General features: G+C 45.0%; 1 protein-coding gene across 2 annotated transcripts in view; it reads right to left on the reverse strand.

Annotated features, from left to right (window-relative positions):
* The window catches only part of RAVER1 (ribonucleoprotein, PTB binding 1), a 49,308-nt gene that overhangs the window by 22,905 nt on the left and 640 nt on the right, over positions 1–25,763 (reverse strand). The window contains exons 2-8 of one of the 2 annotated variants that reach the window (XM_077470209.1): positions 17,564–17,630; positions 16,049–16,512; positions 9,512–9,703; positions 6,089–6,218; positions 4,252–4,317; positions 3,398–3,495; positions 3,095–3,203 (exon numbers count right to left, since the gene is read on the reverse strand). In XM_077470209.1, the coding sequence (XP_077326335.1) occupies positions 3,095–3,203; positions 3,398–3,495; positions 4,252–4,317; positions 6,089–6,218; positions 9,512–9,703; positions 16,049–16,512; positions 17,564–17,630 (1,126 nt within the window). The remainder of the gene's footprint in view (positions 1–3,094; positions 3,204–3,397; positions 3,496–4,251; positions 4,318–6,088; positions 6,219–9,511; positions 9,704–16,048; positions 16,513–17,563; positions 17,631–25,763) is intronic. The other variant, XM_077470210.1, reaches the window with a different exon arrangement.

Raw genomic sequence — 25,763 nt, forward strand, 5'->3', positions numbered from 1 at the left:
GAAAGTGGCTACCATGAGACCCAGAACTGAGGAAGCAGCAACGACCACCTGCGGGACATCAATAACTTCACCACAGATTGAAGAGTCTGCAGGTGGTCTGAAAGGAGAGACTAACCTCTAAGGAGTCCAGAATCAAGCCCAGGTACTCCAGGTGCTGTCGGCACCAGCACTGGCTTCTTGAGGATCAACACCCAACCAAACTCCAGGAGAGTGTTTGGAGATTGCCACATCCTCCCTTAATTCTGATGCAGAAGCTGCTCTCAGGAGGTCATCCAGGTAACCCACGATTGCGATCCATCATTGTCTTATCAATGCCAGAATTGGGGCTAGCACCTTGGTGAAGACCCTTGGCGCTGTCGCTAGGCCGAAAAGGAAGAGCTACAAATGGTTAGTGCTCATCCCCAACTGTAAACCATAGAAACCTCTGATGCCCGAAACATATGGGGACATGCAAGTATACGTCCTTGATGTCCAATGACGCCAAGAAATCCCCCGACTGAGTGCAGCAACCACGGAACGAACAGATTCCATCCTGAACCTTTTCACTTTTATGAAGCCGTTGAGGGCCTTGAGAGCCAGGACTGGACCGACCCCTTCCTTCTTTGAGATTACAAAGTAGTGGGATTGAATCCCTGAAATCTTTCCAGCGTTGGTACGGGTACCATCACCCCACACAGGGCCCCCCCCAATGAGTCATAAGTGGAATATATATATATATATAATCATTTCAGAACTCAATTGAACAAACTGAATTTTTTGATGGAGGCAAGTAAAAATAAAATACTATTGCATAAGTCTACACACCCTTAAAATACTTTGTTGAAGCACCTTTTGATTTTATTACAGCAGTCTTTTTTGGGTAAGAGTATCAGCAAGTCACATCTTGACTTGGCAATAGTTTCCACCCTTTGCAAAAACACTCCAAATCTGTCAGATTGCAAGGGCATCTCCTGTGCACAGCCCTCTTCAGATTACCCCTCAGATCTTAAATAGGATTCAGGTCTAGGCCAGTCCAAAAAAAAAAAAAAAAAAAAAAACCCCTTTAGTCTTCTGGTGAAGCCATTATTTTGTTGATTTCTATGCATACTTCAGGTCGTTTTCGTGCTGAAAGATGACGTTCCTCTTAATATTCAGCTTTCTAGCAAAAGTGTGAAGGTTTTGTGCCAATATGGACTGGTATTTAGAACTGTTCATAATTCCCCTCTACCTTGACTTGATGCTGCCACAACCATGCTTCACGCTGGTTATGGTGTTTTTGCACCAAAGTTCAACCTTGGTTTCAGACCACAACATGTTTCTCCCACATGCTTACGGGAAACATTGGCATTTGCAAAAATTTAGCTGGGCTTGGATGTTTCTTTGCAAGAAAAGGCTTCCATCTTGCTACTCTACCCTATAGCCCAGACATATGAAGAATACAGGAGATTGTTGTCACATGTACCACACAGCCAGTACTTGCCAGATATTCCTGCAGCTTCTTTACTGTTGCTGTAGGCCTCTTGGCAGCCTCCCTGGCCAGTTTTCTTCTCAGTTTGAGGGACGTCAAATTCTTGGTAATGTCACTATTGTGACATTTTCTACACTTGATTAGGACTGTCTTCACCGAGTTCCATGGTATAATGCCTCGGAATGGTCCAATGCCTTGGAAATGCTTTAGTACCATTCTCTTGACCGATACCCTTTAACAATGAGATTCCTTTGATGCGCTGGAAGCGCTCTGCAAACAATGAATTTTGCTGTAGGAAGCAACTAAGAAAGTGTCAGGAAAGACCTACTAGAACAGCTGAAATTTAGGGCCAATTAGAGGCACTTTAAAATGATGGCAGATGTGTACAGACTCCTATTTAACTTGAGTTAAAATGCAATTGCCCAATTCTGAAGAAAGCTACATCCTCAGTTATAAGAAAGCACGTTTTATTTTTACCCATCTTCAGGAGTTCTGGCTGAGGGAAGAAGGTTCTCATCCAAAATGTAACAATACATGGCTCCGCCCATGAGGCAAAGTTGGCCTGTACCTTTAGCAGAGAAACAGCCCCAAAGCATGTTTCCACCTCTGTGCTTTACTGTAGGGATGGTGTTCTTGAGGTCATAGTCAGCATTTTTCTTCCTCCAAAGAGTCGAGTTAATGCCAAAGAGGTCACTTTTGGTCTCATCTGACCATAGCACTTTCTCCCAATCCTTCTTTGAATAATTTAGATGTTAATGGGAAAAAAAGTCAGATAGGCCTGTACACGTGTATTCGGGGGGGGGGGGGGGGGGGGGGGGACCCCTGCAGGATTTCAATCCATGGAGGCGTATTGTGTTAATAGTTTGGCGACTGTGGTCCCAACTGCCTTGAGCTCATTCACAAGCTCCCTCCAGTGTAGTTCTGGGCAGATCCATCACTTTTCTCATGATCATCCTTACCCCATGAAGCGAAATCTTGCATGTTAGTCATTACACATTTCTTCCACTTGCAAATAATCGCTCCAACAGTTGTCTCCTTCTCATAAAGCTTCTTGCCGTTGGTCTTGTAGCCCATTCCAGCCTTGTGCAGGTCCACAAGCTTGTCCCAGACATAGTTTGGCAGCTCTTTGCCATGATGGTGACGTTTGAATGAAAGATTCCGTGGACAGGCATCTTTTATACACAAGTTGTTAGAAGCACCTTCTTAAATTGACAGGACTAATCCATGCCACATACTGTAGCCAGTCTGCGGAAGTCAGAATTGTTGGCAAGGGGAGAAATCAGATATTTTACTCACTGAACTGCAACTCAATTTATAACATTGGTATCATGTGTTTTTTTTCCAGTTGATGTTGTCTCGATAAAAAAATAATAAAATTATAGACCCTTCATTTCATTGTAAGTGGGCAAACTTACAAACTCTCCAGGGGATTAAATAGTTTTTCCCCACTGATTATTCCAGGAAGCCAACTGCAATGGAAAGTGAAGTCTAAATATCTCTGAAAAGCTCTTGGCAGGCACATATCTATTAAAAAATAACCAAGTCAGCTACTGGAAAGTTGAGACCTTATATTACCCATTTCATGCATTACCATTTGTAACCTAAACTCCACTGCCAGAAACAAATATCTTCATAGCAAATACTTACCAATTCCTAGATCTGGTATAAGAGGTTTTCCAGGAGGAGTGAGCTGGGGTGATAGGCCCAGAGCACCATATAATGTGGCAAGGGGGGAGTCGCCCAGAATTCCAGGCTTCTGCAAGAAAGCCAAAAAAAAAAAACATATTACAAAATTATATATACACACAATTGAGGCAAACTTATGTCACACCAAAAGAGTAACATTACCAAGAAAAGAGGGGAGCAAGGATTGGATAGAAAGAACTCCAAGGGCTTCAGCTTTACTTCCCTCTTAACCCCCACAGGCAGACCATGTGAATTAGTTCTTACCTGTGTTGGGCTTTGTGCCTGCAGTACCAGCTGCAGGAGAGCGGTAGAAAGAGCAGGATTGGCCAGAAGAGACACCGCAGGAGCTGCACCTAGGAGTCCTGGAACAGGTAGACAGAAGGAGATCAATTTACAATACAAGCATGGGAAGGCAGGAAAAAAAAAAAAATTTAAAAAAATTATTTTCTTAAACCATGCATTACAGGACAGTGTTTATAATATGACTACAGGGGAGGTGCGAAAGCACTGAAGGATGGGCAGCACAGCAAACAAAATCTTTTGAGAACATAGATTCTCTCTCAGGCCTAAGAGTTGCAGGAAAAAAAAAAAAAAAAAAAAGAGAAAAGGGGTAGCGCTCCTGGTTCGATTGAGTGCCCCCCATGGGATGCTGGATTATCCATTGACAGGATTTGGCCCTGCCCCCACATCACTGGATTTGATTGACAGCAGCAGGAACCATTGGCTTCTGCTGCTAACAATCTATTCAATGAGGACCGGAGAGTGGCTGGACCTGCTGGGCTTGTACGTCGCTGGAAGCATTGGGTTCAGGTAAGAAAGAGGGGCTCTGGGGGGCAGCTACAGCACAGAAGGTTTTTCACCTTAAAGAGGAGGTCAACCTAAAATAAAAATGGTTATTAAAAGCCAGCAGCTACAAATTGGGAGAGTTCAGAAAAGTGGAGGTTCAATTTTTTTGTGTGAAACTCCGCTTTAATGCATTAAGGAAAAACCAAGAGACTTTACAACTCCTTTAAGCTGGACACAAAAAAAAAAAAAAAAAAAAATATTCCATGCAAGACGCCAACCATTTGTGCCCCAAGGATAGGAGCTGAAACACCATGCCCATCAAAGCCACCAACCATTAAACAGGAGATCCACTTCCATTAAATCCGCAAAGCTCCAGCTTTGAACCTCTGGACAGCATGCTGCAAAGAAATCAATTGCAGAGTAGTAAGGCCTGCAACAAATAGAGCAGCCACCCAGCTAAGAGAAAAGTGTATGCAAGCCAAGACAGTTAGTGGAAAGTAGTCCATGAATACTTCTACTTGCAGAGGGAAGCACTAGTGGATGGTGCTGGACTCTACCCTGTTTCCCCGATAGTAAGACACCCCCGATTGTAAGACATATCGGGAGTTTGAGGGGTCGACTAATATAAGCCGTACCCTGAAAGTAAGACATATGTCTTACTTTCGGGGAAACACGGGGATATTGCCGCCTCCCTCTCATCTAGCTGCGCGCCGCCTCCTGCCCACGTCCGCACCGTCCCCCTCCCCATACGTCGCCGCGTCTGCCATTTCCCTCTGATCTTAATGAGCGCCGCCTCCTGCCCACGCCTGAGCCGTCCCCCTCTCCATACGTCACCGCGCCGCCCCCTGCACTTGTCACTGCCGCCTCCTGCTTAAAATACGGTAATGCACACAGTATTAATCATACATCAGTAAAACATACACACTGGCATACTGGGGTATCATCTGCTGTATATAACCCAGTGGGTATCAGCAGGTGTCACACTGGATTAAATACAGCAGGTGGTACTGTATCACACATAAATCTGTTTTATCCTCCAGTATTCCACTGTTCGTTCTTACCATTTTTCATTGTTTTACATGTTATGCAATGTTGTAGCAAGACATTCTTGGCACTTCCTTTTATAAAACTGTTTTGTGGTGAATACAATACTGTTCAGGTTGTTAATAAATGTTAATTTTATGGTTAAAACAAAAAATGCGACAATTTTTTTTCCAATATAAGACATACCCCGAAAGTAAGACATAGTGGGGCTTTTGGGGATAAAAAGAAAGTAAGACACTGTCTTACTTTCGGGGAAACACGGTATGTTGGAGCATCAGCCAGGCAGAGGATACAGCTGTGGTATATTGTCAAATCAGGATTCCCTGCCCAGGTCCATTCTGACAGCTAGATAAAGTGAAAATGGCACGGATGACCACTCAGCCTGGCTTCCTTCTATCTGGAGACCACTTCAGGAGGTATATTGCTCCATTGGGCAGTACAGCACTCCAAGAAACTGCTGCCACACCTTATGGGATTCCACAGAGTCACTCAGTTTAGGTCACAGAGCCAGTAGGGTCATCTTCACCTCAAAGTAGGCCCACCCAGATGGCCTTCAGGGACCCTACTTCCCCAAACCCCCCCCTTATTTTACAGGGTAGCATGAATAGGCTTAAAATGGTGGTATGAGCAGGTTTAATTATAGCTACCATTTGTCATTTTGAAATGGCATACCTCTTTAAAATAACTTTCCAGTCAATCATACACCTATGTGACTGCAGCACCTGTCCCACCACCTCCAAGATCAAACTGAGCGATTAAAGGCCGCTGATCACAGAAGTGACTGTCACTGGCTTTCTGCTCCACCCCTCCAGCTCACTGAAGCGCTGGGTTGTGGAAGGGGCAGGAGAGGCTGGCTCAGGTTCTCAGCGGCACACAGAGGCTGAGCTAGCTACCGATCAGGGATCTGGCTGGATTCCAAAACCTTAAAAGTCGGAAACCCAGGTCACAGGAGTGCAGAACTAAATGCACTCCTGAGATCCCCAGGAGAAACTTGGCGAAGAAAACTTTAGGTCTACTTCTTTAATTTTATACATAAGCTAACAATTCTCCATAAAAAAAAAAAAAAAAGTCACCAGCTACGAAGACCACACTTTTAGATTGAGGATATACATGTAGAGAGCTGACCTTGCTTGTTCCCAGCTGCCCCATGCAGTAGGGGGTTGAGCAGGAGTTGCAGTGTTGCTGCAGAACCCAGGCTGTTCAGGATCTGCAGCATGTTCGGCTCTGGGAGAAGACCATTTCCTCGATTTATTGCCTTAAACAGAAAGCACAAGGAGTTAAAAAAAAACTAAAAAAAAAAAACGTATTTATAGTCAACATAACCGTGTCATTTACACAAAAAAACAGAACATACAGGAGGGTATTTTATTTGATCAAAGTATCGGCGTCAGTTTCAAGGGGAATTAGTCAGCATTAAGCCGGTGTTTTACTGCCATCTATTACAGTTCTCCCTTGACTCGCAGCCAGAAAGTGAAGCAAATCCCTCTGACATGGAGACAGACAAAATCCCTGACAGGAGGTGCCGACAGATTCCTACATGCAACACTATTACACCAACAGTATAAAAGTTATACCACCTACTAGTTACAACAAACAGTTTAGAGCTCCAAACTCACAGCTCTGGGCAATTCAAGTTTGGCAGATTAGCAAGTAATCCATTAGACTAAAATTAGATTTAACTCCCCCCAAAAAAAAAAAAAAAAAAAAAAGTTAAACATTTTAGTTGCTAGGTTTAACAAGGTTTTCTCCTCCGACCCCCTGAAGACACCTAGAGAAGTGGTTTGAGCGTTTAACCCACACTGCCGCAAATGTTTACTTTCAATGGTCTGGAGGTGAAACTGGGCACAGGGAAGCACCTCAAAAAGCAACCATTCGTCAAGACCCTTGTGCAGACACAACACAACACAACTGCTTCCTCTGGGCCTAGCAATGACACCAAAAAAAGGACAGGAAGCCTGGAAAGGGCCAAGTCTAGCACCAGTACTAGGTACTCCAAGCCAAAAAGATCCAGCAAATACTAAATAGCTAGAGGGAATACCATATTTAAAATCGGCGTATAACACGCTTTTTCCCCCCCTTAAAATCAGGGGAAAATCGTGGGCGAGTGTTATACGGCGATCCCCTTTGGCTTTCGGTTATTTTTGGCGGTGCCATTTTTAAAATGGCAAGGCTGCAAATGACTGACAAGGCTGCATTGATGGGCATTTAAATAAGTTTTTTTTCCTTGAAATTCCCTCCTAAACTTGGGGTGCATGTTCTATGCCGATAAATACAGTAGTTAAAACTGCAGACTTTATAGGCACAAGCAAGGTACAGTTAAGATACAAAATGAATGCAGAGAAAGATTTGAAAACAAAGTAGCATTATGCACCCTTAAGTTACAGATTAAAAAGAGTGGTGGCCGATTCTAAATAAACATATGCAGTTGCAGATTGTTCCACTACTCCTTCACAAGAGGCTCAACAGGTTTTGTGTTTTTTGCTTCCGCAGGAGGTGCCGATATATAAATGGTCATCTTGGTAGGATGTGAGGCATTGTCCCATTACTATGCAGTACAAACATAGATAGGAGGGGTGGGTGCTGCTGTGTGTCAATGAACTTCAGAGAAAAAGATTTTATGGCAAGTATGGCCGCCTCAGCAAAAACGAGGGGGGGGGGGTTGGAACACACACAGCCAGCACTGCCCCCTGCCAGAACCCAGAGACACCCCCTATGCCCAGTCACACAGCAGCCCCTTAGCATAGGGAGGAGGGAAAGGGAGAAAATAAAAAATAATAAAGAGATAGAGAGACCCCCCCCAGGGAATGCCCAGCTGCTCCATCCTGCCGAGACAGGTGGAACCATACATACCACTCCTGCGGGGACTGCTGGACGCATGCAAAGGACAGACCCATTACTTGAGCAGTACGGGGTGGCTGTCGGCCATGGCATACTGACACGGACAGCAGTAGCGCAGTCATGTGTTCCCCCTGGAGCATATAGGTCAACGGCCACCCCTGCATCAGACGAGGGCATGTCGTGAGCGACCCAGTAAGTAGCTAAGGTCTGCACATGCTTGATTGCCAGGCTGGGGAGACTACCAGGATCTATATTATCCAGCCTGTCACCCAGCCCAGCTGTTGATTGTAGATAACAGGAATCAAAAAAAAAAAAAAAAAAAAAAATGCAGCAAATAAAAAATTTCCAATGATCAATTGGTCCCCACAGGGAGCCAGGTCCTTCTATACCAGGCTGAAAAAAATAAAAAAAATAAACTGGAGCTGCTGGAAGCAGAGTGAGGGGTTAGAGCCAGTAGGACCACCCCCTGGGCAGTACTGTGCAGTTTTGCCGTGTCCTCTCCTGAAGGTGGTGATATAACCCTAAGGTCAAGATTAAAAAGGTGCTGTGTTAATGAATGAAAGAAAAAAAGAATTTAACGCTAAGGTTGCCAACTATAACCAAATCTAACGACACATCCAGCTGCTGTCCATTTTGGGTTCTGGCTTTGCGTTTATATCTTGTGTGGATCTTACCTGGGACATTACTTCCAGCTGATGTCAATTGTGGTATTTATACATTAGCATCTCCTACTGATTTATAAAAGCAAAATACGCGAGACCATGTTGAGCCTCTTGTGAAGGAGTGGTGGAACACGCCATCATTTATGGATTTTCAATTTAACTGCACATCTTGGTTGATTAGAATTGGGCCACCTCCCTTTATACTTTAAAATGGACCTTCAGTCTTTTTTTCAACTTTGCATCTATTAAATCCCCTGAGCTAAAATAGTAAAACTTTTTTCTGCGAGTAAATATCTTATACAATCCACTTCCCGTTTGTCTTATTAGCCTAGGCCATGCACAGTGCTCCCTCAAAGTTTACTAGGGGTGGGGGAATGAGTTAAGGCCAATGAAAGCTGCAGGATTGGAGGTGTGCCGGTCTGTAAATCAAGGCAGTAAATATAGACAGCAGCGCAGTTAAATGGCTGCAGTCAGACTTCATGGAGGGAGATTTCTGCAGCATATTTGCCAAGTACAGAATCACAGCATAAATAAAATCTGCAAAAAAAAAAAAAAAAATTGTACCTTGCTTGTGGCTATAAAGTCCCATGAACTGCAGTTCAAGTATTCCCTCTAGCCATTTATAGAGAACAATTTTGGGACGTGGCACATTATTAGAGTGAACAAGTGTCCACACTGCCAACTGGTGGCTCCACGTTTCCATTCAATCTCAATTCCAGCAAATAATTGAAAACCCAGTTGAAGCTCTGCTATAGGCAGACCACTGACCTGGACCTTTAAAACAACCAGTGGCTAACACCGTGCATGGCACTATGCTATGTGGCATGCCCACAGAAACCTTAGAGGCTGGCACTTGTATTTGGAGATCCAGTCCACCCAAAGTTCTGCCGAGACATGAACGGTTCCTGAAGATGCAGAGACAGACAGATTTTGCCAGTGCCCAGTTATTGGAAGGTAGCTGCATATAACCTAGTCAAAAGTTGGCACTGTATACTGTAGGATACAGGAAGCATTTTACAAGTCAGAGAAGTTTTTCATAAATACTCACTGTAGCTTGTGCAGCAATCAACGCAGCTAGCATGCTTCTCCCTGGAGGTCCTGGAGCACAGAATGAAACACGGACACAACTTCCAGCTACAACCGAGTTATCCATCTGCCACTGGACTACCTCCGCCATCACTTCCGATTCATATTCCACAATCGCAAAACCTTTAAACTGACCGTCCTGGCCATATGCCAGCTGTAAAATAAGAGTTGGTAAAGATCAAAATTAAAAAATAAAAAAAAATAAAAAAAAAAAAAACACCCCACAAACACCCCAGCCTTATGACTGAGCACCCAAACTAATATACCAAGTTGATTGAAAATGAGGGTGGAAGCAAGATGTGGCAGGATCCTCCAGAACAGAGGACTGATTTCTTTGGAATCTGAGGCATCATGGAGTTTTCCCCATGGACGCTTGGCATTCTAGGCAACTCCCAGTTTATTCAAGTCATGTGACTAACAGCCACCCATAGTCTTTGCTTATACCTTTTAAAAGTTGCATGTCAGATGCTCTGGTTCTGCACTCCATTTTTGGGGGCTCCAGACGATACCACTAGGACACACACACACACACACACCTTCTGAGATCCAGCTTGAGTACCTATACAGGTTGCCTCATTCCAGCTCAGTTGATATGTAGATGCAAGAGAATAGCTACAAGTTGCTCACTCGCTGGTATAGCGTTCCACCCAAGTTGGACATGATCAATCCCTCAGTCCACAGCCTGTTAAGGGATTGTGGCACATTGAGTATATCTGGTGGTAATGCTTTAAATTATACCTTTTCTGGATTGACATTAGAAACTAAATCAATCTCATACTAGATATAGATATCCTGGCTCCCCCCCCCCCCCACTGCACTTTTTACTTCATATGCCCTCTATTCCGCTCAGCCCTCCTCAATGCTGCAAGAAGTTTGATTCCAATCTACTGCAGGAAATCTGTTCCGTGTCATTTGAACCGGGTTTGGCTGTGACATTTGATTGATGCAATGCGGCAGAATGGATGGCTAAATGCAAGGACAAATCTGAGTGTTTTTTCCTCCATCAGGGTCACATGGCTTTACAACAGCTCCAGTTCCTAAGGAACTCTGGCTGCTTCCAGTGCGTACCACCAGGTCTCTAGGAGGTACTGACCAAGTTACACTTGACTGCTAGATTGTAGGGATGCCTTCCAGTCTGAGGCCTCTAATTGGTAGAGGATTTAAAACTGAGCGAATGAACACCACCGATCGCTCAGTTCTCAAAGCTCCATGAGCAGAGAGCTGTAGCCCATCAGTCACAGCTCTCTTCTCCCTCCCCACTCATTGGAGTGCTGAGCTGTGGAGGAGGCAGAGCTGTCGTCTCAACACCTCGCTGAGAGGCAGAGACCAGGGACAGTCCAGACACCTGATGGATCCAGACTTCCATTGTCGGGACGATGTGGTGATTGGACCGACACTGGCGATGTCAGCAGAGAGTGGACTTCAGTCACAGGAGTGTAAAACAAATGGCACTCCTGTGATCCATAAGAGAAGTACAGCCAAACGACCTCGGCTATACGTCTCCTTTAAAGTGAAACTTTACCCATAACTTCTTGGATTTAAAAAAAAAAAAAAAGAATGTATTTTTTTTTTTGCAAGGAACATGCATTCCACATTATTAATTATGCTGCCAAAATTAGTGTGCTGTAAACTGCCTCTAGCATTGCTCCTGCTTCTTGCTGGAGGCTGCCATTCTTCTGAAGCCCAGAGCAGTAAATAAAATTCCTAGAATGCCAATGGTCACATTTGATGGTGTCCCCAATGCAGCTGTCAAACCATTAAACAGCTGGTGTCATAACTGATCGCATTGGCAGATCAAACAAGCCGTGTCCTTGCCTGTAAAGGATAGGAGGGTTTAAGTCTGCCAAGGCTGTCAGCAGCTTGACCTCTAAACTCAGTGCCTAAAAAAAAAAAAAAAAAAAAAAAAGGGCCAACCTGAAGTGATCTATCCCATACCCACCCAACAACTGCCCCCATCAAATCATTCTCTGCAGCTATTACCTTTTGTACCATCACCCCCTCCCTTTAGAATGCAAGCTCTATGAGCAGGGCCCTCCTGTACCTTTTGTATTGTACTGCAACAACGACGACTTATTCCTCTAGCAGGATTTACTTTTTCTGACTAAAGTTCCAAAAAAATAAAATGAAAGTGAACTTTAGTCAGCAAATTCAAGTCATAAACTGGCTCTGTATAGCACCCTCCAAGCTCTCTCACTGCTGCAGTGGTGTGCCAGGGCGAGCCTTTCCCACGGGATCCTGTGCCCAGCTAGTAACATTACAGGTCTTCCCTGCAGTATCCAGGTACAGTCAAAGCGCTGCAAAGCTCAGAGGCAACTGATCCTGGTATATGCTGCTGTAAGAAGAGACTTCAGCCCCCACCTACAACACTAACAATTGAAGAGCTGGTTTTCTGCTTTGCCATTTACCAACATCCAATTGTCTGCAGGTGGGGCACAACCCATTGGTCTAAGAAAAGCATTCCTATCAAAGTACTGTGATGTACAAAAAAGAAATTTAAACATGCTACCAAAATTCCAACAATAAGTGTTAAAAAAAAAAAAAAAAAAAAAAAAAGAAGGGGCAGTACCCTGCTGGCAAGATGAACGCGTTTCACAAATCAAGATTCTCAGTCAAAATCTGTCACAATCTATGATGACCAAGCAAACCTTGATTTGTGAAACGCATTAATCTTGCCATGCTTGCATAGAGTTCTCATGATGTATTGAAGATAAAAAAAATAAAAAAATAAAAATTCTAATTTTGAGATGCACCTGAATACCCAGTGAAGTGAATAGCCTCAAGACGTCATCTGTCAGCAGCAAAGATGATGCAGTTACACTGAGCCGATTGGAGGAAAGGGATACCCCTGCCCCCTCCACCACATAGGCAGAGGCGCGAAGGAACATGCAGAGCTGTATTCGGAATAGACAAGCATGTGTGCTCATCTCCCCATCACAAATTTTAGCTCATGTTATCTAGAAAACATCCCAGAAGTGACTCATGCTGATAAGAGGAATGAAGCACCAGAGAGAAACGACACTTAGACAGGTAAACATTACAGATATATGCGCTTAGTTCAAAATTTCATGACTGATGTTTACAACCACTTTGAGGCTCAGATGTCAACAGCACACAGATTCTGTTACTTTAAAAACGCATAATGCATGTACAGTGCAATTTGTGCTCTCCTAGGCGAAGAGGAGAGAGAAAATAAATAAAAATAAAATGGGGGGGGGGGGGACGGGACACACACACACACACACACACACACACACGTTGATCCTGCCAGTTCCTGTGTCCCCGTAGGAGTGCCAACCACAATAATCATGGTCAGTTTACGTGTCTGCGTCAGCCTGCGAGCTGATCTCCAAACCTGCCCATACCCTTCCGCCGCTATTACGATTGCCTGTAAAGTCAGTGCTCACAACCACTGCAAGCCCCTCTGTTAGAACATAAATCTACCACAGTGCACGTTTGTTTTTTTAATTCTCCTACTAAACACCTTTACACATTGCAGATTTGCAGTCACGTGATGCCTGGCAGATGTCAGCCCCTCCCTCTGTAGTCCTTAGATCGGGAAGGAGAGCAGCAGCAGGCAGTCATATGACCGCACATCAGCCGTGTGGGAAAAGGTATTTAGCGGAACAAAAACCACACACAGCGCTGTGGTATATTGTGTTAGAACAGAGGGGCTTGCAGTAGTTGTAAGCACTGACTTTACAAGCCTCTTATATAATGAAGAAGCCAGTATATAAAAGTGAAAATAAGGACATGGATGGCCATTTAACAGCTGTTCCAAGAAAACACACACACACACGCACGCTTTTCAACATGACCTTCACAAAAGAGCAGGCAGAACTGCCCTAGTATGCTGCAATATGCCGGTTAAGATTTAATGGCCTGAAAGGATAAATACATACACACACTGTTTTTACAAAAATGTATATGTAATGGATCAGTAAAACTGCTGATCCCCCACTAGTTGTCAGAACAGGGGATCGGGGGCTGGAGTATCCGAGTATGGGTGTTAACTAGGGCTGCAACTAACTATTTTTATAAATCGATCAGTTAACCAAAAAAAAAAAAAAAAAGTGTGGGTCAAATTGACGGTCGTTTTCAACCACAGTGACAGGAAAGTTTTGGAAATAGAAAACTTATTAGTCAAAGGAATTTTCAGGCAATGGATGTGGTTTTCATTCAGAAATTACATTCATTTTAAAAGCAGAATGTTAAAAACCCAAGTGAAAATTTCAAACAAAATTCTTTCAGCGAATGTACAAAGATTTTTCGTCAGAATATTTTCATCTGAAAACTGATCTGTGTGGCCTGCATAAGGCTCGGTACACACCTATGCAGTTTTTGCCTTTGATCTGTTTCTGCAGTGCGTTTTGATTTTTGCGCATGTGATTTTACTGCAATTTGCATTTTCTTTGGGTAGATTAAAAAACACAAATTGCTGCAAAAACGCATTACATGCTTTTCTGCAGCTTCTCCATTGAAGTATATTGAACCAATAAAGCACCGTTTTGCGTTAAAAGTCCCCGACCCTTTCAGATATGAACGTGTCCCATAGGAAACCATGTAAATGTACTGTAGTGCATCTCTGCAAAAAGCCCCAATAAACACATAGATGTGAACCAGGCCCAAGATGTTTAGTAACATAAGGGGGTTAAAAAAAAAAAAAAAAAAAAAAAAAAAAAAAGGGAAATCACTGAAATGTTTAAAGCAAAATGACAACGCATTTTAGCGCCACAAAATCTCCAATTATTTAATTTGTAATATTCAAAGCAAACTTCCCCCACCCATGTATGTCTCCATGCTTTATTTTGCTGAGAAATTACTTTAACCAACTTCAGTACCAGGAACTTCCCCCTTTCATCCCAGAACAATTTTCAGCAACGTCTCTTTGAATGACAATTGTGCAGTCATACACTGTACCCAAACTAAATTTTGGGCATTTTACTCCCACAAATAGAGCTTTCTTTTGGCGGCAATTGATAAACACTGGTGTTTTTATTTTTTTGCTAAACGTTTTAGTGTTAAGAAATTGTTTTCTCCTTCACCGACATGTAGAACGGATGGGTACGGACTGGCAGCTGATCTGCACCTCTCATGGGGGCTGTGCAGATTATGAGCACAGACCCCCCACCCCCCTCTCCACTGATTGGCTCTCCCTGTCAGCATGAACCAAGGAAAACCATTAACTGGAACTTCTTGGTTCACGATGACCGGCTGTGATTGGTCTCAGCTGTTCACATGGTAAGGAGCCTCCGTCAGATGTCTGGTGACGTCGATGTCCGTGATGTCACTGGACAGTGATGGTAAATATGGAGGTCTTTAACTGGGTTCAGTGAGCCAAGTGTAGGCAAATTTGATAATACACACGATACCGGAAGTGACGATTTATCGCGATTGTGTATGGGAGCCGCTACATGGCTAACTCAAGGGGGGGGTGTCGTCCTCCTAGCTGTGCTGCTGCTGGAGGCCGAAATCCGCTGATAAATCCTGCCCGGCTCAGTGTGTGCACGCGAGGGCCGAATGCTGGACTGCAGTAGAAGACAGGGCTGGCTTCCTGCAGCAACCCTGCCAGAGGGCATCACCAGCCTGCAAGTGTCTCATTGCATTCTCCGGTGTGCTACAGGATCTCCAGGGATGGGAGCTGCACTCACGATAATTGGGGATGAGGGCTGCACAGAATATAACCAGATCAGGTACCACGCCTGCAGTCCCCAACTGTCTCCTGTACCATGCCTGCAGTAATTTCAGCCCGTTTTCTCCTCCTTCCCTCTACCAGCTGTCACCTCTGCCCCCATGTCTCCCAATAACCCTCCTATCCCCATCCCCCCCAGCGATCACAGCCTTTTCCATCTAAACTCTCCCACGCCACAATCCCTATTTCACCCCACCCTCAACTACCTTGCCCTCACTTAACCGGCTCCCAAACCACCCCTCTTTGTAGGCGATAGTTATGTATGTATGTATGTATGTATGTATGTATGTATGTATGTATGTATGTATGTATGTATGTATGTATGTATGTATGTATGTATGTATGTATGTATGTATGTATGTATGTATGTATATCTGATACCCAACTATTTACCTAGCAGCATAAGGATTAGAAATAGTCAATGTTGAGAGAGTAGAGTTCTACTTTAATGTTCACAGTAGAGCCCCACGCCCAACTGCTGGGCTTCCAGAAGCAATGACTAACCTGGGATACACGAGCATGTGACGCAAAGTACCAGCTTCAAAATACATCTGAACTTGGGTAGGAGAAACCAGCAATGCTGGTAGTACCAGTCCCTCCAGAAAGGTAGAGCGATTATTAAGATTAGGGTAGTATCAGGAGCCTCATGTGAGAACTTCAACTGCCTTTCAGCCAAGCCAGAGTAACCCACTGGAAAGCCGTGTCCTTTCTGTGAGAAGTCCAATCTTAATACTCTTATATAGATTACAGTAGCACATATATACAATGTTCAAATAGCCTCACAACAGAAGACATCAACAGCACACCCACCTGGCAGAAAGAGGGTGTGCAGGATTTGGAGAAGGCAGCCTTCAACTCTGTGAAGTCACACTCCTTCAGATGCTCCACACACAGGCAGTGGGAGTGAAGCAGTTCGTAGGTTAGCTGGGTCACATCTGACCAATGAACATACAGCGTGCGGGAGCCTAGCTGCCTGCCCAGCAGGTCTGATTTGGCACGGGAAGCAGAGTCCTTCTTCATGTACTCCACAAAGCCATAGCCCTTGGGATGTCCCGTCACACCGCTGTACACCAGGAAACACCGCTCCAGATTACCAAAGGGGCGGACCAAGTCCTCAAACTGCTGCTGGGTATAACCGGGTGGCAGGTTCGCAATACAGAGCAGGGAGTCTGTGGGCTGCAGTTGTACTGAGATCTCACGGTCACGGAGAGAAGTGTGGTGAAATCGACGGATGGCAGATTCTGCTTGTTCTCCATTCAGCAATGTAACAAAAGCTGCAGGATACAAAACATGGAGAACTCTTTAGTAAGCACATCTCATACTAGTACTCCACAGAAGGTCATACAACCTAATCTGACATGCTATAGGAGAGAGAGCCATAGGTCACAAGTTTACAGCAGTGTGAAAAGACTATGGGAAAGGTAAACATGCAGAAATAGCCTATTATCACATGGCTCCCTTGTGTTACCCTAAAACGAAAGGCTTGCAACCAGGTCATGCTGAAAACCAATTGGACCAGCCATCTGCCTGGCTGATATGCCAACTCTAACTTCAATACTTGGAAACTGCTGACCCAGTACAAACGTACTTGCCAGCAAGTCACATCTTCGCCATACGCTCATTTTTTGGTAAGCAAGACAAACGAGACGGCCAGGCAACTAACTGGTTACACTCAACTGCTCTCTGCTCCAGGAAGACTGAACTGAATGGAGCAACAGCTCCATGATCACTAAGGGGGGGGGGGCACAGCTGCAGCAGACTGATGCTGCAGCATGGAGGCAAGTGTGTTTTGGGGCATTCTTACACTTTTTTTGAAAAAAGGAGCTCCAGGCTCCCCCGACCCAAAAAAACACCACACATAACGCTACAAATACTGTAGCTGCTGATTTTTAATATAACTACACTTACCTATCCAGGGATCCAGCAACATCCTTATCCGAGTCAGTGCTTAAATCTGCTTTGGGTGCAGCTGTAGCCTTACTGCTTCACAACAGTCTCCTACTTTGAGAGTACGAGTCCCATGGCATCTTGTGAAAGGTCCTGTAGTCTTCTGGGACCTGTGATGTGTCCCAGAAGACAGTGGGGGTGGGGGTTTACAGACATAAAAGCCACATAAGCCCCTCTTTTTAATGTGGTCCTAAACCAACACCTTCACAAGTATCCAGAACCAGATACGACCCTAGAACTACATATGTGGTTCCTAAAAGGGACAAGGTGACCGGCCCTCTTCACCCTCCATATACATCATCCCTACATAAAAGGCAAGTCACAAAACAGATGTTCAATTTTCATCAGAATTTGTCCAGGTAATTGTTTGGTTCTTACCAGTTCCTTTATATTTATCAACAAAACAGTATTTCAGTTCATAGTCTGCCAGTAGATCATGGACTTCCTGGGGGGGAAAAAAAAAATAAAAAAATAAGATAAAATTAAAATCAAATTTATACACAATATTAAGGCTAGCTCACGCATCATTTAGAAGGTTATTACACAATTGTTTTCTGATCAGGAGTAAACAATGAAGGTGGAAGTGAGCAATTAAGTATGTGCCCAGACTTCATGCACTTTACATATACTTGAGGATTAAAGCAAACCCTCATTCAGCTTGGTACAAAAAATGAAATAGAAAAAGTGTGAGTTTGAAAAAAAAAGGAAAACTTTTACAGGTCATCCAAAACCACTATTTAGTATTGAATAAAGCAAAGAAAAGTTTAGACACCGCAAGGTGTTTATTGCAGTCATGTCCCCATTGGAGATTCATTGAGCCAAAGAGATTGCAAGAGTTAAAAATTCACCAATGCTGTATACATACACAACCACCAAAATAAACTGGCAGGGATGTTAAAGGATAAATTAGGGCTGAAACATATCCATAATAAAAATAGTTGGCAACTTTATCATTTGATAGCCGATTAGTTGGCCTGCATACAGAACGCACCATTTACATGTCAATATACATACAGCTCAGCAAGTGCCTGGAAACTTGTGAATGTGTGAGGAGCAACACCTCATGGGACATGTAGTCCTGGGCAGATGAAAAATGATTAAGGCCCCTTTCACACGGGGCGGATCAGTAATGATCCGCTCGCTCAGTGGGGATCGCTCTGTTGTCCCCACTGAGCCGGCGACGGACATGGTGGTCTCCGCACTGTGCAGGGACTGCCCTGTCAGCTCTCCTCTATGGGGATCGGATGAGCACGGACCGTCTGTGTTCATCCGATCCACTCTGCAGACTGATAGAAAAATAGGATTTTCCTCCGTCTGCAGAATCGGACAATTGCGGAGGCGGACAATAGCGGGTGTCTGCGGATGTTCACCCACAGACACCCACTATCCAATAGGGATGCATGTATGTCCGTATTTCATCTGCAAATGGATGGATGAAATACGTACATAATGTCCACATGTGTGAAAGGGGCCTAAGGCTCCTTTCACTTGAACAGGTCACTTTTTGTAGTGACAGGTGGTATACTTTTTGCATACAATCCCAGTCAGCTGTCTTTGTAGTCTAAAAGCAGAAACCCCCCCCCCCCCCCCCTTCCACAATAACTCTGAAGCTTTTTTTTGTGGGGGGGGCAGTTTTTGGTTTTGGCATGTGCCCACTACCGCATGGCACAGACCAGCTTGGCAAACCAAGCAGAAATTGCACCTCCTCCAGTGCCAGGGACCCAAAGACTAGTAAAGAATCAGCTTAGGTGTGGATGGTGTTGGATCCTAGGACAGGAGGTAAAAGTCAGTAGTTGTAGGGGATGGGGGCCCCCCCCCTCCCAAATAAACTCACAGCTCACCCACCTATTTTGAATGCCCTTCACCCCTGCCAATTTAGGCCTACAAGTTGCCACGCCGTTATAATATTTGTTACCAAGACTATGGAAAATAAAACTTGAGTTTCATGGGGATGCTTTTGTAACAAGTGTATCTGCAATGCCACCGTGCCCTCCAGGCCTATTTTTACTCCATGGAACATAGCCAGATAGAAATAGAGTAAAATGTGTCTATCAAAAGGCATGACAGCGAGTGTTCTGGAAGAGAAGGGAACAACTTCAAACCAAAAAAAAAAAAAAATGACGACAACTGAAAATCATAATGAGTATAAACACAACGACCAGAACCCAGCATGTGATTTTTAACTTCATTTTGTATATAACATGACCGGGTTTGAAGCCTTGCATAACCTGATAATCATCCCTGGGTGATGCCATCTGCGTTAGAGAGGGGACTGGAATTTGCGCACGATCCTATTGTCAGGAGGCCACTGACAGGGGCGAATGGGGAATCACAGGACTGAATGACAAGTACAGAACACAACCCTGCCGGCCACAGCTGTATGAGAGGCCAGTGACATCATCCCAACAAAGGGGGAAAGACAAACTGCTTCAGGGATCACCGGGTCAGCTCAGTCCTCTATACAGGAGCCAGCTTGAGGCCTGACTGCTCCACAAAGGACTGCAGGATTTTTTTGATAACATCATTTTACTGGAGGAGAGGAAAGCACAACAAAGCTACTTCAAGTCTTATCTGGATTAACATACAAACACTGCACACAACAACAATCACGGGAAAAAACAGGGGATGTTTTATGTGGCGCTAACTAAATTGATACTAAAAGTAGTTTTACTAAATCACAGGAAAAAAGTAATGCAAAAAAAGCCATTGTGCCACCATTAGTGTTTTGAAAGTTATGAACAACACACACACTTCTGGTAAAGCTTCACTTTACAATACCCAATCATGGAAAAGGAATATACACACACACACACACACACGATGGAAGTCAGTAGAGCTTTTGCTCCTTAAAGTGGAGTTCCACCCAAAACTTGAACTTCTGTGCTTTACCAGTTCCCCCCCTGGTGTCACTTGGCACCTTTTCACACTTGCCCCCACTTCAAGCGATCTATGCCATGTCTGGCCCTCCGCTGTCTATGAGTCACACAGGTCCCAGAAGACTGCAGGGACCAGTGAGGACACGTAGCGCGACACGTGCATGCGCAGTAGGGAGCCAGGCTGAGAAGCCGTAAGGTTTCATTTTACAGTTGCCTTACTGAAGATGCCGGCGCCCGAGAGCCGAGGAACAGGGCGGCTTTGGGTGAGGACATCGCAGGCGCCCTGAGCAGTAATATTAAAAGTGATATTTGTAGCTGCTGGCTTATTTTTTCAGCAGAACTCCACTTTAAGCTCTGGAAAAACTATTCTTGCAAAGTGCAACTGCACAGCACATTTGCCTTTAGTAAATCAACCCCAATGACTAATACAGTTGGTGTGCCAACAGAATAGATAAGAGGCCCATTCAGACAAGCATATGCAATAAACACAGGATACTACTGGCAACAAGATCCCCCATTTAAAGTTGTGCATATGCTGTAGGCATGTCACAGTTTAAAAGCATACAGCATATTACTGGAGTCTATTGACCACTCATGTAAATATCAACCATTACAAGCTATTTTATACATGTTGGTCCTAAGTGAGGCACACGGGCAGCTGCAGTGAATGCAAAGAATGACTTCAGCCAATTCTAACTGTCTGAAGGCGAGTGAATGCCGCACCATCGTCATTCAGGACCAACAAGGAAATATCAATAGCATCAGCAGCTACTAATAGGGTGGATGTACAATGATCACATGTATGGAAAGGTAGAACATTCCTAGGTCTACAATACAAAAAACATTTGTACTAACTGACATACATCACCGAACAATTTTGGCACCCGTATGATCCAGCACCAAAGGTTAAAATAATTGAACAGCAAGCAACTATATACTCAGGCTACATAAACATGGCAATAGATAGGAGTCCTGTGTGATTTTGGTCCGAAGACAATCTGTAAGGCTGAATTTGAATCGCAGACATTGCATGCGATCTGCATAGCAGTGCGGTGTGAATCACATGTGATATCCAACATCTGGTGTTAACTGGCACTTAGTGATACTAAAGTCTCTATTTTAGTTAAAAATTAAGAAATGGATCCCAGGCTGCCGGTTTTGACCTTCGGTAGTGGAACGCACACCGGTCTGAGCGCCTGCTAAATTGGGGGGGGGGGGGGGGGGGTGTCTCTCCCTACTTGTATGTGGACTATCCCAAGTGCCAGCTGACATTTTTGGGTTTATTATATTGTTTTTAAAGAGTGTTATGGGATTGGTCCCCATTCTCTTCTAAAAAAAAAAAAAAATTTATGGTGGAGAGAGGAGGTGGAGGGGAAGAGGAGGCACTCTTTATCCATCCTAATGGATTAAATACAAGATCCACTCAACCATTAAGTGCTGACTGACACCCTTTAGTTAAGTGGACCTTCAGTAACCCCCCCCCCCCCCCCCCTTTTTAAAAATTCTGCCCTCGTTTTAACTTTGGATAGTAAAACTTTTTTTCTGCCAGTAAATCCCTTATACAGCCCCCTTCCGTCTGGTCATTACGTGATTTTTTTTCGCCACCATTAAAACATACGCATCATACTTACCTCCACCGCGCAGCTCGTTTTGCAGGGAGTGGACCCGAACATCCTCTTCTGGTGTCCACTGGTGGCTCTCGCAGCTTCCCCCCACATCAGATAACCCCCTAGGAGAAGCGCTCTCCCAGGGAATTACCTTGCAGGCGCGCTCCCAAGTCCAGAAGTCGGTTTCCATAGCCGCTGAATGTATGACTTGGCCCTGGTGCCATTGGATTTGATTGACAGCAGTGGGAGCCAATGGCTGTGCTATCAATCTATCCAATCAAAAGCAGAGAACCCCAGGCAGAGGGACAGCAAACCGGGTCAAGATCCAGGGTAAGCAGGGGGAGGGGGGGGGGGGGGGGTTTGTGCATGTGAAAAAGGTCACCAATGTAAAAAAGCAGAAAAAAAAAAAAAAAGAGAAAGTTCCAGAACTTGTTTGAGGCATTTTTGGGCTTCTGGCTTTCTGGAGTGGAGATGTGAACCCTCTCCAAAGAAAATTATTTTTCCCCCCCCATCAGTAGTTTGTAGCTACAAGATGCTCAGGTGTAAATGGGGCCTTAAACCCTTTACACACAGCACTGCCCATAGCGGTAAAACACCGCAATTTTTATTGCTGTTTTATGGTGCATTTCGGCTGCTAGCGGCCAAGAAAATGTTAAAACCGCCTGCAATAGCGGCGTTTTGCCGGTGGTATAGCCGCGCTGCCCCATTGATTTCAATGGGGGAGGAGCGGTAAACACACGGCTCCAAAGAAGCTGCTGGCAGGACTTTCCCTGACATCCTGCCAGCACACCACCCTTGGGCTTTCACACTGGAGACAATGGAGCAGCTGTTTGAGGGCAGATTGCAGGCGCTATTTCTAACGCTCTAGCGCCTGCAAAAAAACCCTCAGTGTGAAAGGGGTCTAAAGCCACAGTGCAAGACCGACAGAAGGAAACCTTGAGCAGACAAACCCCGCACAGCAACAGCGAAGGCACGATATGAGAACGGCGGCGAATAGATTTTAATAGTTTCTGTGGCATTCTCTCCCAAATTGCAAAAAGCCACCTGTGATGTGCGCATGCGCCACGTCATTTCAGCTGATCGCTAAAATCAAAGTACGGCTCTGTCCTGCGCAGGCACTTTTCAGCGGAGGACACACAACGATAGAACACCAGCACTGGGGAGCTGCAGTTAAATGTTTGTAAGGTCTTGGTCACCGTGCTGCAGCTCAGTTTCAGGGTCTTGGTAATCTACTTATAGCCTAGGCCAGTGATGGTGAACCTTGGCACCCCAGTTTTGGAACTACATTTCCCATGAGGCTCATGCATTCTGCAGTGTAGTTGAGCATCATGGGAAATGTAGTTCCAAATTATCTGGAGTGCCAAGGTTCACCATCACTGGCCTAGGCCACCTTCATGTAGAGCAACAATTATTTTTTGTTCTTTGCCATGGGGTGCCATGTTGAACTTCCAGTGACCAGTATGAGAGAGAGAGAGAGAGTGATAACACCAAATCTAAAAACACACCTGCTGGCTTGTTCTAATAAAACTGAGATCAAAGAAATCTGAAGCTATCTGAATTATTGGGACAAGAAGGTTTTGCTATCTGCCCCTAGAGACAGAACAGTGACCTCCCCATTCACACCTGAGACCTTGTAACACTGACAAGTCACATGACAACAGGGGAAGGGAAAATGGCTAATTGGGCCCAATTTGGACATTTTCACCTAGACTCCTTTCACACTGGGGCGCTTTGCAGGTGCTGCAGCACTAAAAATAAGTGCCTGCGCCCTTAGGGGACACCCCGGTATCAGGGGACTTAAGTGTGGCAGCCTGGAGGAGAGGATTAGTCTGTATGCGGATGATATGTTATTGTATTTGGCGGATACAGGCCCCTCCCTCCGGGCGGCTCTCGAAACGATTCAATTATTTGGAACACACTCGGGACTTAAAATTAATTGGGAGAAATCCCAAATACTACCCATGGATATCGGTGCCCCCTCTGAAATTGAGGCTTCTGCTCCCCTTTTATGAGTTAGTACGTTAAAGTACTTGGGCGTCTGTCACCAGATCCCCGGAGGATTATACAAGATTGAATATAGATCCCCTGATAGCTACCATGAAGGCCAAAATTAAGACATGGGCCAAGCTCCCTTTGGGCGTTATGGGCCGAACGAATCTGGTGAAAATGATCATTCTGCCAGGGTTTCTGTACGTGTTCTGGCACTCCCCTGTTTATTTACCCCTGAGGCTGTTTAAATCTATAGAAGCCCTGTTAAATTCCTTTGTATGGGGCTCACAGCGGCATAAATTATCGTGGCAAGTATTAAAATGCCCTGGGGATCTGGGAGGGGCGGCCATGCCAGATTTTGCCCTGTACTACTTGGCGGCCCAAGTGTCCCACTTTTACCATCTGGACAAACAAGACAGAGACAGATACCTAACGTTTATTTGCCCTAGGCGTGGGTACTTGATTACCCATCCCTTCCAGCTGCTATTTAGGGACCGTGCTTCAGCGGAGTTTCGGGGGAATCGCAGGGGACTACTCTACGCACACTGCAGGATTTGGGAGGTGGTTGGGAAAAGGTTGTCGTTTCCTGAGGCCCACTCCCACACCCCACTTTGGGATAGCCCCGGTTTGGGCGAATTGCGGCTGCTCCCTGGCTATTCGATATGGCTCGCGCATGGGATAAATTATATCTCTGATCTATATCGTGGGAGGGTGCTAAAATCGTTTCAGGAGCTCAGGGAGGAATTTGCTCTCCCGAACTCCATGCACTACAGGTACCTCCAACTCCGCCATGCTCTTCAGGCACAATTTGGGCAATCCCCACCTGGGGTGAACAGTTTGGCGATAGTAGATGTGCTGTTGGGGCAGGATTCACGCAAATTGATCTCTAGTATATACAACCTTCTGATTAGACCCCCGGCGGTTGCACTGGCAGAGGCCCTTAGGGGGAGATGGGTGGAGGATGTGGGGAGACTTGAGGACGATGAATGGGATGAAGCTTTGGACAATGGCAAAAGGGTCTCACCCAGACTTTCAGACCGCTTCACCCACCTGAATATTCTGCACAGAACATACCTGACGCCGACACGTATAGCCAAATACAAACCCGATTACAGCCCCCTTTGCCCTAGATGTGGCGGCTCGGAATGCACCTTTTTTCATATCCTGTGGTCTTGCCCGGTGATCCAGGGTTTCTGGTCTCACATAGTCAGATTTATCCACGACAGAATGGGATCACCTCTGACGCTATGCCCCAAACAATGCCTTTTGGGAGTTTTTCCTGATCCGGACTTGGACAAATACCACAAGATATTTCTACATGAATCTCTGTTTATGGCTAGGTTGCTGGTGGCGAGAAAATGGCTCCAAGTCCAGCCCCCCACGCCTCAGGAGTGGGTGGCTGCGATTAACCATGTACTCCCATATAAGAAGGAACTTTATGCCCATAGGGGCTGTCAGTCGAAATATACTAAAGTTTGGGGGGACTGGTTGAACGATGCCGACACATGTGACGAACTTCCCCCGCAGGAGCTAGAAGATCCTGCATAATTGAATCGAGGAGGGTTGGGACTGTGCTGCACTATGATAACACTGCAAGGTATACTTTCATGATAGCCCTGGAGATCCCCTGATGTAGTGCTTCTCTGGATTCACCTTGTGGAATTGTTCCCTCTGCTATGTATGTTTTTTTTAATTTTTCTGTTTCTTGCTCCGGTTGATATTTTGGGGACTTGCGCCCCCCCTATCACACAACATGTGTTCTCCTTGTATTCTCTTGCTGTTACAATTCATGTATTGACCAATGTCTGTATATTCTTTTTTCGTATTCTCAATAAACCCACCACGTTATTTGTAAAAAAAAAAAAAAAAAAAAAATAAGTGCCTGCAAAGCGCCCTGAAAGAGCCGCTGCTATGTCTCAAGTGTGAGAGAGCCCCGAGGGCTTCCATGCTGGAGCGGTGCGTTGGCAGAACCTGCTAGAGCATCTTCAGTGCGGTGTGTATACCACCCCGTCACCGCTCTATTGAAATGAATGGGACAGTGTGGCTATACCACCGGCAAAGTGCTGCAGTAGTGCTTTGCGGTGGCTTTAACCCTCTCGGTCGCTA

The sequence above is a fragment of the Lithobates pipiens genome, unplaced genomic scaffold (genome assembly GCF_037356315.1).
Source record: "Lithobates pipiens isolate NorthernLeopardFrog02 unplaced genomic scaffold, aLitPip1_a1.2 Scaffold_8, whole genome shotgun sequence".
Lineage (NCBI taxonomy): Eukaryota > Metazoa > Chordata > Amphibia > Anura > Ranidae > Lithobates > Lithobates pipiens.